The 17130-nt window shown below is 44.9% G+C and overlaps 1 protein-coding gene across 14 annotated transcripts in view; it reads left to right on the forward strand.

Annotated features, from left to right (window-relative positions):
* auts2a (activator of transcription and developmental regulator AUTS2 a) overlaps positions 1–17130 on the forward strand; it is a 447510-nt gene that overhangs the window by 421604 nt on the left and 8776 nt on the right. For 11 of the 14 annotated variants that reach the window (XM_049592774.1, XM_049592780.1, XM_049592778.1 and 8 more), the window contains 8 exons: positions 5730–6300; positions 7607–7902; positions 11685–11929; positions 12987–13031; positions 14250–14345; positions 14470–14541; positions 14876–14905; positions 15639–15710. In XM_049592774.1, the coding sequence (XP_049448731.1) occupies positions 5730–6300; positions 7607–7902; positions 11685–11929; positions 12987–13031; positions 14250–14345; positions 14470–14541; positions 14876–14905; positions 15639–15710 (1427 nt within the window). The remainder of the gene's footprint in view (positions 1–5729; positions 6301–7606; positions 7903–11684; positions 11930–12986; positions 13032–14249; positions 14346–14469; positions 14542–14875; positions 14906–15638; positions 15711–17130) is intronic. The other 3 variants (XM_049592784.1, XM_049592785.1, XM_049592786.1) reach the window with 3 other exon arrangements.

Here is a 17130-nt window from a genome sequence, read left to right on the forward strand (position 1 = left end):
ACCCTGTGGCTGCACCAGTAGGAACCACCGCCCTAGAATATATTTTTTATCCTACATTAATGTTTCATGTCTACACACCCAAAAAACAAAGCGAATTCCTTGTACGTCAAAGCTTTCTTGGCAATAAAACGAATTCTGATGTCTCAACAACTATTAGATAGATTGTCATGAAATCTGCTCCAGATGTTCAGGTTCCCTCAGGATGAACTGGGATCACTTTGTTGATTACTTGACTTTTCATCTAGTGCCATCATGAGGTCAGATTTTTGATTAATGCACTATTTTTGTTGATGAAAATAATGACAGTCCCATCAGCAGGCTAAATAAAACAGTGAATACTGTAAACAATACACCTGCTAAACATCAGAATGTTAGCATGCTGACATTAGATTTTAGAACCAAGCCCCACTTTGCATAAATACACCCTCTCACGCCAGCGACTATATATTGTTGTTGCTTAACAGCTAGAGGAACAAACCTCAGTCACCCCATGTGACCGTCTCCCTCCCCACCAGATAATAATAGCCAGTGTTGCAGCATGACACTGGTACAGGACAGACGTGCAGTCAGCACCAAGAGGTTACCTGTCATTGTATCATCTGAGGCCCCCTGAGTCCATCATGCATTGCAGGCTGCCCTCCCTCCAGACCTGCTCCTCCCTCCCTGTTAGCACCTGTTTCCGAGACGCTCTCAACAGTCGGACAGCTGTCGCAGCCTCCAGCACAGTAACTCTGACCTGCTTCTCTTTATGGCTGTCTCCTTGTTGTGAATAGAGACGTCAGCAGATGAAGCTGGCTGTTGTTCAGGGCGTTATCTGTTGCTATCTTTGGTGCTGTTGTGTCTTCAGTTTAGTAACACTGAGGTCACCACACTGATGTGTTGCTGTGACCTGACATTGGCAGTGTAGTTGTTGCTTTTGAAGGGCCAGTGTGTAAGATTTAGGGGGATGTAGTGGCATCTAGTGGTGTGGATTGCAGATTACAACCAGCTGAAACTTCCCTTGCTTAGATTTCCCTCAGTGTTCATCGTTCAGGAGGTTTTACAGAGGCCTCTTCCTCTTCAAAACAAACAGACCAGGTGATTCAAACCACTAAAAACACTGAATAAAGCAGTTTCACATTACAAATCAGTGTTTCTCCTCCTACGCTGTTTGGCTTGTCACAGATGGGCAGCTAGCCCAGCACCTGCTAACGTGTGCCCACATTTTTCTCTGATAACTTACGATCCAAACATTCAGGAGGTTTTTACTGGGAGCTGAATTATCCACAGGTCTCTTCCTCTCCAAAACAAACAGTGAAACTGGTAAAAACACTGAATAAAGCAGTTCCACGTTAAAAAAATCTGTGTTTTTCCGAAGCTGCTTGTTGCAGAGAGACTGCAAACTATACTGGCTGATGCAAAATCGTGAATGTCCCTATCTAGAGCCAGTGGTTTGTCTGTTCTGGGCTACTGTAGAAGCATGGGTTTGCAACATGGCGGACTCTATGGACGAGGACCTGCTCCCTATGTAGATATAAATGGCTCATTCTAAGGCAACGAAAACACAACACGTCTTTTCAGGTGATTACACACTGAAGAAAACACTTATTATATTACATTTTTGACAAAATACCCCGCTAAATCCTGCACACTGGACCTTTAAATATCCACTTATCTGCATGTAATCTAAATATACCTGCTATCTTATTAAGGAGTTGTATGTTACATTTGTATGCAAATAAAGGACCTGAAAAGTTCTTCCTTGCTCCTCATTAGAAAGTTGAATAAACTGTGAAACTGAGAAAAGGCTGATATCCTGCTGTTCGGCATATTGGGCTTTGATTAGTGTTGTATTCTGGTACTTTGACCAGACGGCGTCTTCATCAGTGTGTCAGGCTCAGCCCCGTCTGCATTTCGCCTCTGCTCTACTCATCAAAACCTCTGACGCAGTCACAAGGAGCGGCCGTGGCTCAGCTGTCAGTCTCGTGGCTCCTGCTATGTGTTAGGTTGTTGGTTTTGTGTGATTGCAGCTATGTGACCCCTGCCTGGATGAAATCCCATAAATGAGCGCGAGGGCTTAGAGTGCATCGGGGGCGCTATTTTGAGGAGGACGAGGCGGAAGGGGTGACGGCAAGGGGCGAAGGCTTGGGATGTCGCTGCGGTCTCAAAAGCCATCAATTTGTCAGGATGTCTCCAGGCCTGCGTGTAGACTGTCACATCCACCCGCACCAACATGAGGGAGAAAGATTAGCAAAGTGCTTTTGGCACGAGTCGGGTGCTAATGTATTTTTCAAAAGGACAGGTGCTTGCCTGCCAGTCGCGCTTTTAAAAGATGATGTTGTTGGCCGCTTGTTTGTTAATCATTTATATGGGGCCAGGCTGTATCCAGGGATGACACTGAAATATAGTAATAGATCCCCTTATGTTCGGCAGTAATGACCTAACACCATATTAAACTTCCTAATGTTCTGCGGCTCACTTTGCCAAGCCGCCTGTCACTCCCTCTGTGGATCTTATCGCAGTACAAAGATTGGCTCAAAGATTCCAGCCATTTGTCTTGACTGTACCAATCCAAATACCTTGCTGATGAAAGACCATTAACCAACCGATACACAGGCCTATTAACCCTGCAGGTTCAGTTTGATATTAGCAGCACATTAAAAAAATCCTAACAGATACAGCTGCATGGCGCTAATGAGCTGCGGTCCACTGAAGGACAGTAACAACAAAGGTGAGATGAAAGACAGAATAAAAGAAGCTTCTGTTATCTCGTGTTTTTCATCCACATTTGTGCTATATTTCTATGTTATCACATTATATTCAGTCTCGCCAGATCAGTGTTGTAGCTAATGATGACATGCTGCAGTGTAGCTTTAACCATGCAGGGAGATACAAATCAGGAGTTGTGGTGTGTGTGTGTGTGTGTGTGTGTGTGTGTGTGAACAGTAGGAGACAGCTCACCCTGCGATAATGAGTTATCCCCCTAAGCCCCTCGCTGGGTCCCCTGACATCCAGCCTTAATGAATGGCTTTCCTGCTCACACACACACCCAGCTGACCCTCACAAAGCCCTCCTGTACCCCCTTCACCTCTTAAATCCGGCCTCTAGCTTGCGCCTCCCCGACTAACCCGCACATCCACAGGCCTCATTCCCCGCTGTAATGCTCCAGCGAGCAACGTGCGCTAGTTAGAGACCGGAATACGACTGAAACGTTGAGAAACAGCGAGGCTCCACATTTTGAGTATCCCAAGCGGGAATTGCGCTTATTTGTTTCCAGGGATGAAGAAGACTGACAAATGAACCCTCACGGGAGGGAAGCTGGCATATACTCCTCTTCTCTTCTTTCCCCACTCTGCCCGGCCCTGGAGTCTTCATTATGACCAGAATAGACACCCTCTTTTTAGCATGTTAGCACATTCTCAAAACAAGCCGCGGACCTCAGGGACAGAGAGGTGCGGCGGGAGAGTTGAGAATTGGGAATTTCTCCTCTCCCCGTCTGCTGCGGTGGAGTTGTTTGCCAGCAGCAGTCTCTCTTGACCAGTAATAGCATTTGTAAGTGGAGAAGATTGACATGGGTGAGGGAGATGGATTTAAGGGCTGCTGGGCTTTCTTGTTCATTGATGCACATGAGTGTTGAACAGGGATGTGTTTTGTGTGCAGACTGCCAAAGAAGAGATAGTGTCTCTGTGAGGGTTAGTTAGTTTTGAAAACTGACGCCTCTGCATTATGAGGGGACTTCTCTTATTTGTGCTTGCATAAAGACACCTTACAGAGACTATTATAAAAACACTTCAACCTGGCAACGCATGCCTTTTGTCTCCTGACAGGCTGGCAGATGTCCCAGTAAGCTCTCCCACACAGAGCAAGAGTCAATAGCTGTTATTGTAGTTATTGATTGTGATTTTGCACTAGGAATTATCTCCCCTGATCCTTAACTATGATATCACATGCACCCGGGGTTGCTAATGCCTCGCTTTGCATTTTAATGCTAATGGACGAAGGTTCTCGAAGAGCTGGCTGCTCCCGGGGGAGTCGGTCTGAAGGGAGTAGTGTGTCAGGGAGATGGCAGCTCGCTGTGACAGGCTGCAGCTCCTCAGCTTTCTTAGCCCAGGAGAGCTGGGTCCCATCCATGTCTCTTTGGCAGGTAAAGGATTTAGCTGGCTTCCCTGTGGGAGAGGAGGAGCCCTCACTCCTGCCCCTAAACCCCCCTGAGGCCTGGGGAGAGTTAATTACAGTTTATGTATGCACTGTCATCCCCCATGAGCCTCTTCGCCTCTGGAGCAGCCAAGCTGACTGCTGTCTGAGCACTTTGTTCTGTAGGAGGAGGTCCCTGCAGAGAAATACCCTGGACGGAGCTTATTAGCTATTGTTCTGTGCAACTCTGCCATTGTACAGTGGCTATTATTCATTCTCTGGATTAATTCACACTTTGTACAGAATGGAGCCCAACAGGGCCTCTAATGGCAGGTAATTGTTGGTTTTTGGCAGTTACTTAAAGTCCATAAAATTAATCCTCACCTTGTTGGACAGCAAGCTAAACTCACACCTGTCCTTCGTGCCACATGAAAAAGTGAATGAACACATGCAGTGTTATCCTACAGTGTCCTTGAAAGGAACATATTCAGAACTATGGCTTCATTATATAATCACCAGAAATAAGAATTGTTGGGTATTCGTGACCTTAGACTGAGCCATTTATTCCTACATACAGCGAGTCCTCTTCCTGCCACGTTGTTCTACTGTAGCGAAAAACACACAAACCAAACACGTTTTCGTTCTCACGTCAGCCACCATAGTTCTCCTACACACTTGGTACACAAGACAAGTTTAGTTCTGCAACCTCACCAATATATGCCACTTTAATATGTGCTTCCAGTCATCACTCTCTACCTGTTTGCATGAGGTACAGACCAGTGTTTCCAAAGATGAATATTATTATAATACCTGCAGTTTTCAGTTAGATAAGGTGTCTTGACTTTGGGAGAAGTGAAAAAGAATAAAGGCAACGGCAACCCAACAGTTAAGTAAATGCAAATCTAAATGTTCATGCAAAACTTTATAGTGTTTGCACAGTTCAGCTAATTTGTTTCCTCATATAATAGATGTCAGTTACACCAGTCAGTTGCAAGTACATGCAAAAATGCCTCATTAACAAATCTGACCAGGATACATTTAATTTGTCCTGCAAATGGAGGTTCTGTCACGCAGGCGAAGAAAAAAAACCAACCACCTTGAAATGGAGGCGATGTTTCTTTGTGTACAACACAAACTGATTTAGCCCGAACAAGAAAAACACATTTCAGCTGTGTAGTTTGTCCCCAGGGACAGTGTTAAAGGCTGCGTGAAAGGGCTCAGGAGTTGGTGCTTTTGCTGGCACAGCTGCAAACCCCAGCAGGGTGTGTCAGTGTGGGAGGGAAGAGTAAGGACGTGTGTGTGTGTGTGTGTGTGTGTGTGTGTGTGTGTCGGTTTGTGGGAAAGTTTGTCAGAGCGCACACACGAAATAATGCCAGAGGAGATGGCAGTTATACAGACAATGATTTACAGAAGCCTGCACGCACACGTAATGTTTGTTAGAGCCAAAGAGCATCTCGGCTTGATGTACGTCACTGAGAGTCGTGCTCTTGTTCGCTGTCAGAAGATTCTAATCTGTTAAAACACCGACACGTCAGTGAATTTACGCTTCTACTGCTTTTCATACTTCTGTTCATCTTGGAAACTAAAAATGGTCTCTCTCTTTCTGTCTTACACAGTTCCAGATTTTGGCATCCATGTGCTCTCCACCAATGGCAGCCAGGAGCCTCATGGCCCAGGCCTCCTCAAGGTGTCAGGCCTAGAGCGCAGTCAGGAGAGGAGCCAGGACACCTGCAGGGACCCCCAACCCCCTGCGTCCAGCACCCCCAGTCAGCCTCTTCCCCCCCAAACCCTCCCCCTGCCCCAGTCGCAACCCCAGCCGTCCATCCCCCAGCCCCTGTCCCCTCATCGGACCCAGACAAACGGCCCCGCCCAGGCTCCGGCCTCCGCACACCTGCCCTCACGCTCAGAGGCTCTCCCCAGGCCTCAGACGCCCGCAGCCCTGCCTCTCGCCCAGGGCCAAGAGCCCTCGCCGCCCCCCCCTCCCCGGCCCCAGCACCAGCCTGAACTGCTGTCCCACCCTCGGCCTCCGCCAACGCCCAGCCTTCACCCGCACCCGCCGTCGCCTGCCCTCCCCACCCATCACCCTCACCAACAGCACCCCAGTCAGGCAGGGCCCCAACGGCCCCCGTCACGCTGCCACCCGAGGCCCCTTTCTGCCTACAACGGCCTCAACCTCAACGGTCACAGGTAAGGCCGACAACACACAACCTCACACATCAGTTTAATTTAGAAAAACATGTCACGTCTCTCATGTCCTCGTGCGCTCTGAGGCAGAAAATTATGTGCAGTGCAGTACAGACAGAACCTCCATATTCACACACACTTGAAAATACTAGAATATCTCTTGAGCTGGAAGTGTGCATGATGCCCGATCAGTATGTAAATTGCCATCAGGGAGAGCTTGAAGTTCCCGAGCCAAACAGAAGCACTGATTATTAACAGCGGAATAAAAGGGCCAAATGCGCTCTGAGTGCCTGTGATTTATTAGCCACCCACATTGTCACCAGGGCTCTGTATAGATTTCAGCCCCCACTAGTTAAACTGTATGTGCAACAGTACAACCTTGAATCCTTCACTGATTTGTGCAAGAGAACTGGGGGAAAGTTGTGATAATCTTCCTTGAAATATTAAATACTTCAGAAGGCTGTAAATTTTCCCAAGTTATGAAGAATCCTCAGTGGGATTCGGCTTCAAATTCACCACAATCTTAGTCATTTTTCACATTATTAAAAATAACAATAGAGCCAGTCTGTTGTGTCCTATATCTGTTGAGAGGCACTGAGGCCTATGAGGCTCTCTCCATTAATTTAAGACTCCAGGATAGCTCCTTCAGAATCCACTCAGTCCCAACAACAGCTCTGCCTCGCAGGCTCTCAGGACTTGGCTTTGCCTCCCTCTCTCTGTGCCAGCCCTGCCAGTCTGCCAGTGCGCCAACAGGGCCTGGCACCCGCTGTGAATAATCACAGCCGGGGCCCACAGCGAAGAGCGAGCGCTGCAAATGAGCTTTTAGGCTTAGCGCACGGAGCTGTGGAGACGCAAGCTCTGTGACTGCCCCCGGGGAAAACCCACACACACTACAAAAGACTGTTTGCTTACACATGCACACACACCCTCTCTCGCTCTCATCCCGTTTCCGATGCACATGTTCACTACCTGGCTCTGGAGGAACTGCCTTACAGAAGCTGTTCAAAGACAGATGCACGTTCTGTTATGCTTGCCAGCGGTGGTTTATTTGCATCCGAGGGTGTTGTGAATGTGGTGTTTTCGCGGATCATGTTTGCCCTGGATTCTGTGAAGCACAAGGGAGAGGCAGGGAGGCGTTTGTAAATGGAGGACAGTTGAGGTGTGAAAACACTGTGCTGGGAATTGAACGTCGGAGCAGATGGAGACAAGGGGATGTGGAGGAACAAGTGTTAATTCTGACTGATCGCGCCTGGCTTAACCTGGCTCCTTCCTCCGCCTTTCTCTTTTTTTTTTCTTTCTCTCTTTACAGCAGCAGCAGGAGCAGCACCCCAGGCACCAAGCCCCACGGGCCCCCTGCTCCCTCTTTGCACCTCCCCCACCACCCGCCTCCTCCTGTGGCAGCAGCAGCAGCAGCCTCCACCTTCCCGCTGCCCTTGGCAGCTAACCAGAGCACCCCCCACAGCTTCCCCCCTGCCTTGCAGTCCTCGCCACACCCACATCACCCCAATATGTTCGCTCCTCCAGCGGCCTTGCCTCCACCACCACCACTTACGTCTAGCACCCTGCCAGTACCCGGACATCCTGCTGCTGGGAGTGCCTACTCAGGTAAACATCACAAAGGCTTGTAAACATCTCCACATCGCCCCCAAGTGACGTGGCAGAGCATTGCACGTTCAGCTGACTGACTCTTATTTTAGCAAGTTGTTGCATCAGACTGCCTAAACAGTCAAGACATGTGAGAAGTACATTTAGAGCGGCATTTGATTTGAAAGCATTTGAGATGCAGAGACAGATGGACAGACAGAATATTGGTGTGGTAATTATTTAAGGAAACAAGCAACAGAGTCCAAGATAATCCACACGTACTCCTTGCCTAGCGTTTTGTGTGTTTATAGTGGTGTGGACAGTTCAAGTTCACACTCTTTATGTCATGCTGTGATTGATCGACTCTCAACACACCACTAATATCCACCAGCAAGTCAGGCCACATTGCAAAAGCGATTAGAGACCCCGTGCACATCTCCATGCAGCGCCGGCGAGCTAAATGTCAGGGTCAGTGTGGGCAGACGGGGGGGCTCACCTTTAGCAATGTTCCCAGAGCTTCCATTTTCACCTGGAATAGCGTTCATGTGCGAGAAATCAATTTAGTCAATACGGAACGGAGTGAGCTGGATTTTGTTCAAAAGATACTAATGAAATTTTTATGAAGAGAAAATTCCACCCCACTCGCCGGCCCAATAAAGCTTGAAATGAATGCAGAAAATCTTGTAGCAAGTCACAGTGGAATAGGAAGGATAAGGTTACTCAGGAGGAGATATAATCTCTCAAGGCACGTTTTGTTGAATTTAGAAGAAAAGCCAGCGATTACTTGAAATCCATTCTTTCTCCACAGGCTGTTCAGAGGTTATTAGAACAACAGATGTCGTCTCAGAGGGGCTATAGTGTATCAAATCACAGTATTTGACAGTTCCAGCAGTCAGACAGTTCTAATCATCTCGAGCCTCACTTAAATTTAAAATGACACGCTGATAATCACGGCCATTTCTTGGATTTTTTTTTTTCCGGTTACTTTTACATGGCTTCCCTTATTTGATGACATACGTAGCTCTCACATTGGGCCCTCCAGGCATCTCTGAGGGGCTCTAACTTTAATTTTACTGTAATTAAATTAACAAGAATATCTCTTAATTAGAGACATGTAATAAGAAGAGTAATTAGCTTGACTTAATGTAACGACAGCTACATTTACCAAAAAGTTTAATTTAGACAGAAAAAAAATCCCACTACAAAATCCATACCATATGGTGGGCCCAGAGAGAAACCTTACATGTGGCCGTTAATGTGTATGTTCAAAGTCTGTCGTGAAGAATGCTTGAGAACTCTTCACAGTGACCTTCCCATGATTAATAAACCCAGTCCTAATTCAGTGGTGCCCCTAAGGGGGGACATGGCCACCCTGATACTACTGCTGCCCCCCCCAACCCCCAACCCCCCCACCCCATCAAAATAATTGGAGGCTGGAATTCCTGTTTATAAGAGACTGTGGCCTGCTCATTGGTTGAGCTAGGGCGAAGATAGTGTTATCTTGAAACTAAACCACTTAAGGCATCAATTGGTACCAGTCATGTCGGCATAGCTTGTCTGGAAGGGCGCTAAATAATGCTCCAAATTAAGGCTGAATTTTGACAAGACAACAGAGCTGGCTACTAGCATTTTTCAGTGTTGATATCTGTTGGGCTGCCCCCAACTAAGAATTTTTCTAGTCAACCAACAGTCATCATTTAGGGCCATCGACTAGTCATCTACATATTTACAATATTAATTTAATTATTAAATGATATATTTTGGGCGGGGCAACACAATGGTTTGAGTTGAAGGTGTGAGAAAGAATAGTATCAGTAACATTGTTAACACTGTGCTCCATTACAGAGAAATACAAAAGCGTACTAATGAACCTTCATTAATATAGGCCTATATTTTATCTACAAGTGCACGTCACACACTGAGCGAGCCGCCTGTTAATGACGCTGTGGGCTAATGGACATGTAGCTACTTCCATGTTTCAGATGATACGTCATGTTTGTAGTCGACCAATGAAGATGAGTTTACATATCACCTTGGGTTCGTCATTCACCTTCTCAAAATGATCCCACACTTTGGATTTCCTGCCCGACATGTTATTAACTAGCCTGTGGAATAACCGCAGGTACCAGCCCTGGAAATTAACCTGACTCCTGTCTGACTGCTGAGCATGGTCACTTCCTGTGTCTGTCCTTTCAAATTAAATTCTCACATGGTCCAGTCATATAGGTTTTGATTTATTTTAACAAGGTGCAGCTCCTAATAGAGTTTCGTGTTTGTCTTTTCTGTTTTGTTGTTTTTCTGCAACTAAGCGACAAATGAAATCTTGCTGATTAATGACCATATTAGTCGACTAAGGTTTGGTCAACCATTAGGGGGCACCACTAGATATTTGGTTGAATTGAGGTTGTGGCGTCAGGTGACCAAAATTCAATGTCAAGACATCGTCTAATGTCAGTGTCAGTTGATGTAGAATACTGACGACCGCTGATATTTTGTTGGTTTAAGTTGTGTTGTCAGGTAATCAAAATCCAATGTCTTCCAAACGTCTTATGCTTAACATAAAATACCGACATTTAGTTGTAAGGTATAGAGAATAAAACGTCTGCAAAACATCAGAATGTTAACGTACACGCAATTCAAAATTCTTTCTTTAAACATTATTTTTTGAGCAGGTTTTATTTGCGATAGAGCTGAAGATGGACAGGAGAGGGGAAGAAAGAAAAAAGGGGCTGACATGCAGCACAGGATTTAGCCTATATGGGGTGTTTTGGAGCCATAAAATAGTTTTGTTTGTTCTATCCTTATCTAAACAAGGTAGAATAAATATACACATGCAGTTATTAAACTGAACACAGGGTGGAGCACCCATGTGTGAAGGGCATATGGGTAAGATCCAGGTAATGAGAATCAGGTGTGGAATGGGGACACAAACAGTGTTGTGGACGCATGTTGAAAAGCATGAAGTATTGGCGTGGAAAACTGAACTGCCCAATGGAATACTTATGGACCATGCTGTCACCCTTTTGTGTTATGGTGAGCATGTATATATTGTGTTGAGAATGAATGGATCGCCAAAACCATAAAGAGATAAAGCGCACTGGAAGCATCCGCCACAAGCTCACCCGTTCACCCCCCAGTGGCTGGTTCAGACATTTTGTTTTGTTAAAAAGTCACTCCAGGGTGCACACTCACATGCAACGTGAAATTCTAGAGTTGTTAGACATTTGAAATATCAACAACCCTACTTTAATTCCAACTTAATTTTAACATCCGTCTGATGTAACGTCTTTCTGATGTGATTTTGACGTCTGGTGCCAGCAGGGAACAGCTGGCATGGCCATTTTTGACAGGGTCCTTATAACTCTGGTCTCAAAATATCTGAATGGAAATGGATTCTATGAGTACCCATGAGTCTCCCCTAAACTGAGAACGCTTGTTCCCAGTAAATGTTTCATTCCTTATGATCAGTGTACTCCTTCAAAGTATTTTCTCTGTAAGGAAAAGGACAGCCAGCCTGTTAATATGCAGATATGTAGCACATTGAAACAGGATTGTTGTGAAACTCAAAATATTAGCTGTGCTGGGATTAGTCCATGCACGTCACATAATTAGTGGCATTAACATAAGAAAGTAAAGATAACAGTGTTAACATACTCATTGGCATAGATTTCAACTAGCCTTTATACTGCAACAGCATCACAGAATTCCTAATTTTCACTTATGGCTTTTGGTGTACCGCACCGAAAACTTTCTGGGGCCACCACTGTCCTAACCCTCCCTTCCCTCTTTCTCTCTCTCTCCAGAGCAAGACCTTCTGCGCCAGGAGCTCAACACCCGTTTCCTGGCCTCCCAGAGTGCCGACCGTGGCGCCTCGCTGGGCCCTCCGCCCTACCTGCGCACAGAGTTCCACCAGCACCAGCATCAGCATCAGCACCAGCATCAGCACCAACACACCCACCAGCACACCCACCAGCACACCTTCACGCCCTTCCCCCACGCCATCATGCCCACCCCAGCACCGCCCATGGTGCGTACCCCTGCCAGAAATGTGAGGATAAGTAGAACGCACCTGTATTGGGTTGGAGCGGGTGGGAGGCGGGAAAAAAGAATCACTGCAGCCAAAATGTTTTCATATGTGTTGTAGTAATGAGTTTTACATGTGTAGAAGAGTGGGCGGGCACAGCGCTGAGTGTTTTCACCTTGTGGTTGTGAGAGTGAAGATTTTACACAGTCGGAAATGTGTGTGAGCAGCACGCTGTGGGGACCCTTGGGTTTCTGCGGCGGCATTTCAATGATGACCATGTGTGTCCGTCCACGCTACAATCATTCCTTTATTCTCCCAGAAAGCCTTTCTAGTGTTTTCTCTGGCATACTCCAGGACTCCAGACTGGAGTCGCCGTTATTTTCTAAATTGGCAATAACTTGCCCAAAGCATGTTAACTTCAGAGCCAGCTTTCAGAACATAATACACTTAATTCATTCTGAATTTAATGACATCATTTGGTCCCGTTTGGGGGTTTTCATTACTGGCAAATGCCTTGCGTTTAAGAGCCCCGCTGTTTGTTGGGGGAGACCACAGGCAATGGGTGGCTGGACCTAAAACTCACACTAACACACACAGACACACACATTCTTAACTGCCTGGCCCATAGAGGGTTCGCTTGGCTCTGATGATACCTCAAAGGCAGCATGGCGAGGCCTCTGACAGCTAATGAGGCCATAAAAAGGCTCTTTATGGCTGCAGTGTTTAGTCTTGACTGGGGAAATGTTCGCCCTGAGCCTGAGCCGCACCACTAAAAGGAGACCAAATGAGACACAGAACCCACGCTAGTTTAAAAGGTCTTCAGATAATCATGAAAAGGGGGAGGATGAAAACAGTCTGGTTTGGGAAGTGGTTGAACTTTGAATCTAAGTTGACATTTTAGATCTTGAATCATAATGTCAGTCTGTGAGCATGTTGTTAGCCTTAAAATACACTTTGTGATGCATTTTGTGTCGGCCTGAGATGAACCCTGAGAGAAGCCGAAGTCAACGCTGTTACAGTGTACATGTTTAGGCTCTCATGTTTTCTCTTTGTACTTAGCTCTGTTTCATTTCTCCTACAGTTTGAAAAATACCCAACAAAAGTTGACCCCTTCTACAGACACAGTGTGAGTTTTCCCTGCTGCGTACTATCTGCCTGCAGAGCAGCGTTGCTTGCCCATTATGCCATCCCAGCCCATGCTAGTTGGTGTTACAGCTTTGTGTGTGTTTGTATGTGTGTGTGTTAGATGTATGATTTCCATGCAATCGCTCATCCGCTTCTTAATGGATACTGTAAGCATCCTAGCTGTACCATTTCACCCTTGAGCCTGAGCAAATGTGATTAATGAAACAGTGCTGGATTCTTACATCTCGGAGCAAGAGATTTATTGTGCATGCATGCAGCGGTAAAACTGTTGTGCATAGAAATTAATACAGAAGAAGGCAGCGGCTGCGTTACAGAGGAGACTGTTATTGCCAGAGGAATACTGTATCTTTGTCTTGCCTACTACTCTCCATTTGTATTTGTCTGCTAACAGTAGTGGCTTGCTCATGATTATTACTCACTAAAGGGGGACTTACTGGAAACATTGGACCCTGCTCTCGTGCCATGTTTGCCGAAGTGTCCAGACGTCTGCTGCCGTGTGTGCCCGCATATGTGCGAGGAACATTTTAATATCAGAAAAATCAAGTATTTGTATTCAGTCCCCGGGTCCAATAGACGCTGCAGAATGCTGCTAGTTTGTTTTTAAGTGCTTCATTTCGGATTCTTAGCGTTCCCTGGCTGTTATTACAGCAGCAGCAAATACCCCGAAGCCTTTGCCTCTCTCTAAAGCGTACTGACCGCACAGCATCTCCTCCTTCTGATAACTCGTCCTGGCTGAACAAGTTTAAATAATTCTGTTGCACCAGCCGCGATTAAATGCAAGCATGCAAGTTGAGAAACATGAGAAACTCTGCTTCTAACTAAGGCTAATATGATTGACAAGAACAATTACAGTGAGCGGTTGATTACATATGTTTCTCCGCAGGAGCCTTGAGCACTTGTTTGCTTTACGTGTGTTTTGCTTGTATTACAACATTCTAGTTTTCACATCAAAGCCGTGTTTGGCCTTATTTAAATCCAGCGGGAACAAGCAGGGAATATTTTATAAACTTGCTGTTTGTGAAACACAGAGGCAATCATTTGTAACTTTCCTATCGAAGCGTCTTGGAAAATGGAAAGAAATGTTGAGGTTCATGTGTCCCCCATTACATGTTTGCTCCATCTCCACCGCCGTGTGAAGCTGCTGTCCTGCATCTCCCGCACCATCCTCACGCCTCCTCTGCCTCTTTTCTCTCCTCAGCTGTTCCACTCCTACCCACCGGCCATGTCTGGCCTTCCCCCTGTCATCCCTCCGACTGGGCCCTTCGGCTCGCTGCAGGGCGCCTTTCAGCCCAAGGTAAGGCGCACAGGGACACCGCCACACACCCACGTTCTCACAGAGCTCTCACACACGCAGAAAGACAAACTGAAAATAGGAGTTACAGAGAATTTTGTTTCGATCTGTGTCTGCTGCTCTTTAGACCTCGAATCCACTCGATGTGTCCGGGAGACCTGGAGGCGTCCCACACACATTCTTACAGAAGGACCCCAGGGTAAGAGCACTCATACACACACACACACACACACACACAGACAACACTCATAGAGGAAACCTTTAGATTCTCTGTACATGTTGCATAAGCCTTTGAGTCATCAGACGGAGGTTTAAAGACGATGCAGGCTGCCTTCCTCTCGGCTGCTGCGTTCGTTTGTATGCAGAGGGTCACGCAGGAAGAACCCGCGTGTTAATTACTCCTGAAAAGCTTCATTTTAAAGGGAACATTTTAATTTGCTTCATAATGAATGCCACACACAGAGACTAATTACAAGTGATTTGATTGACAGCAAAATAACTCAGCCTCTTTTGTTCCCGTCTCCCTCCCGTAGCTAACGGATCCATTTCGGCCCGTTCTCAGGGTGAGTGCTCGCTCCCTGCAGTGCCTCAGCCTCCTGCACCCTCACACACACACACACACACACACACACACAATAATAGCCATGATGCCTTAAAGGGTTTTTGCTAATGGAGTAGATAATGTCTTTAATTAAATGAGCGCAGCACTTGGAGGCAGAGTGCACTAGTTTCTGCCACAACAAAGCTCGTTTTGGAGAACAGCACAGCCTCTGTATGTGGAAACACTACTGACAGACTTTGCTTCAACGTAGTCATGCATTGCTCTACACGACTACTCAAATCACAGCTATAATTACTAGACCTCTGTCACATACCCTTTAACAACCATACACCATATATTGAAGTAAAATATGTGATTAAAGGTGCCACATGTACCACTTTGCTTTACAGGTGACATGTCTGTAAACAAATGAGAAGGGTACACTGTGTTTATGTTATTTGAACAATTAAGATGGTTGAATGATGTGTGAGGGTTAATGTGAATTGACAATATAGCACTAATGTGGGTCTATTTACCTAATGATGTCATGCATTCATATTTGTTGGACTTTCCAGGCACTTGTTAAGCAACGCTGTGGATATACCATTCAGATTTTTTAAACCATAGATGTAAAATATCTGCACACTTGACCACACATTTAATGTTTAATATGTAAACGTAGCAGCAGTAGTGGCTTTACTGTCCTGCTTATCAAAGAGTAAAGTTGACGCCATGTTTTGCTCTTGTACCTACAGAAACCAGGGAAATGGTGCGCCATGCATGTCCATATCGCCTGGCAGATATACCACCACCAACAGAAAGTAAAGGTGAGGACCCATCTGACCACAAGATATGCACCGTACAGAGGCAGTCACTTCAACATTTTTATGGCATTATATGACATTTTTAGGACATACTATTGAAATTTTCTACTGATTTTTTTTTTATGACATTGTATTCTGTGTTTTTTTGGACATTATTATGACATGCTACAGTATCACTGTTTTGCTGAGCAGATTTTTACAACTGCATTTTTTTCATAATTTTGGACGACATGCTATACTATGACTTTATTTCATAATTTTGGACGACATGCTATACTATGACTTTATTTCATAATTTTGGACGACATGCTATACTGTGACTTTTTTTCATTGTTTTGGACGACATGCTATACTATGACTTTATTTCATAATTTTGGACGACATGCTATACTATGACTTTATTTCATAATTTTCGACGACATGCTATACTATGACTTTATTTCATAATTTTGGACGACATGCTATACTGTGACTTTTTTTCATTGTTTTGGACGACATGCTATACTATGACTTTATTTCATAATTTTGGACGACATGCTATACTATGACTTTATTTCATAATTTTGGACGACATGCTATACTGTGACTTTTTTTCATTGTTTTGGACGACATGCTATACTGTGACTTTATTTCATAATTTTGGACGACATGCTATACTGTGACTTTATTTCATGATTTTGGACGACATGCTATACTATGACTTTATTTCATGATTTTCGACGACATGCTATACTGTGACTTTATTTCATGATTTTGGACGACATGCTATACTGTGACTTTATTTCATGATTTTCGACGACATGCTATACTATGACTTTATTTCATTGTTTTGGGCGACATGCTATACTATGACTTTATTTCATGATTTTCGACGACATGCTATACTATGACTTTATTTCATGATTTTGGACGACATGCTATACTGTGACTTTATTTCATGATTTTGGACGACATGCTATACTGTGACTTTTTTTCATTGTTTTGGACGACATGCTATACTATGACTTTATTTCATAATTTTGGACGACATGCTATACTGTGACTTTTTTTCATTGTTTTGGGCGACATGCTATACTGTGACTTTTTTTCATTGTTTTGGACGACATACTATACTATGACTTTATTTCATAATTTTGGACGACATGCTATACTATGACTTTATTTCATAATTTTGGACGACATGCTATACTATGACTTTATTTCATAATTTTGGACGACATGCTATACTATGACTTTATTTCATAATTTTCGACGACATGCTATACTGTGACTTTTTTCATCGTTTTGGGCGACATGCTATACTATGACTTTTTTTCATCGTTTTGGACGACATGCTATACTATGACTTTATTTCATAATTTTGGACGACATGCTATACTGTGACTTTATTTCATGATTTTCGACGACATGCTATACTATGACT

Source organism: Epinephelus fuscoguttatus, linkage group LG12, assembly GCF_011397635.1.
Source record: "Epinephelus fuscoguttatus linkage group LG12, E.fuscoguttatus.final_Chr_v1".
Taxonomy (NCBI): Eukaryota; Metazoa; Chordata; class Actinopteri; order Perciformes; family Serranidae; genus Epinephelus; species Epinephelus fuscoguttatus.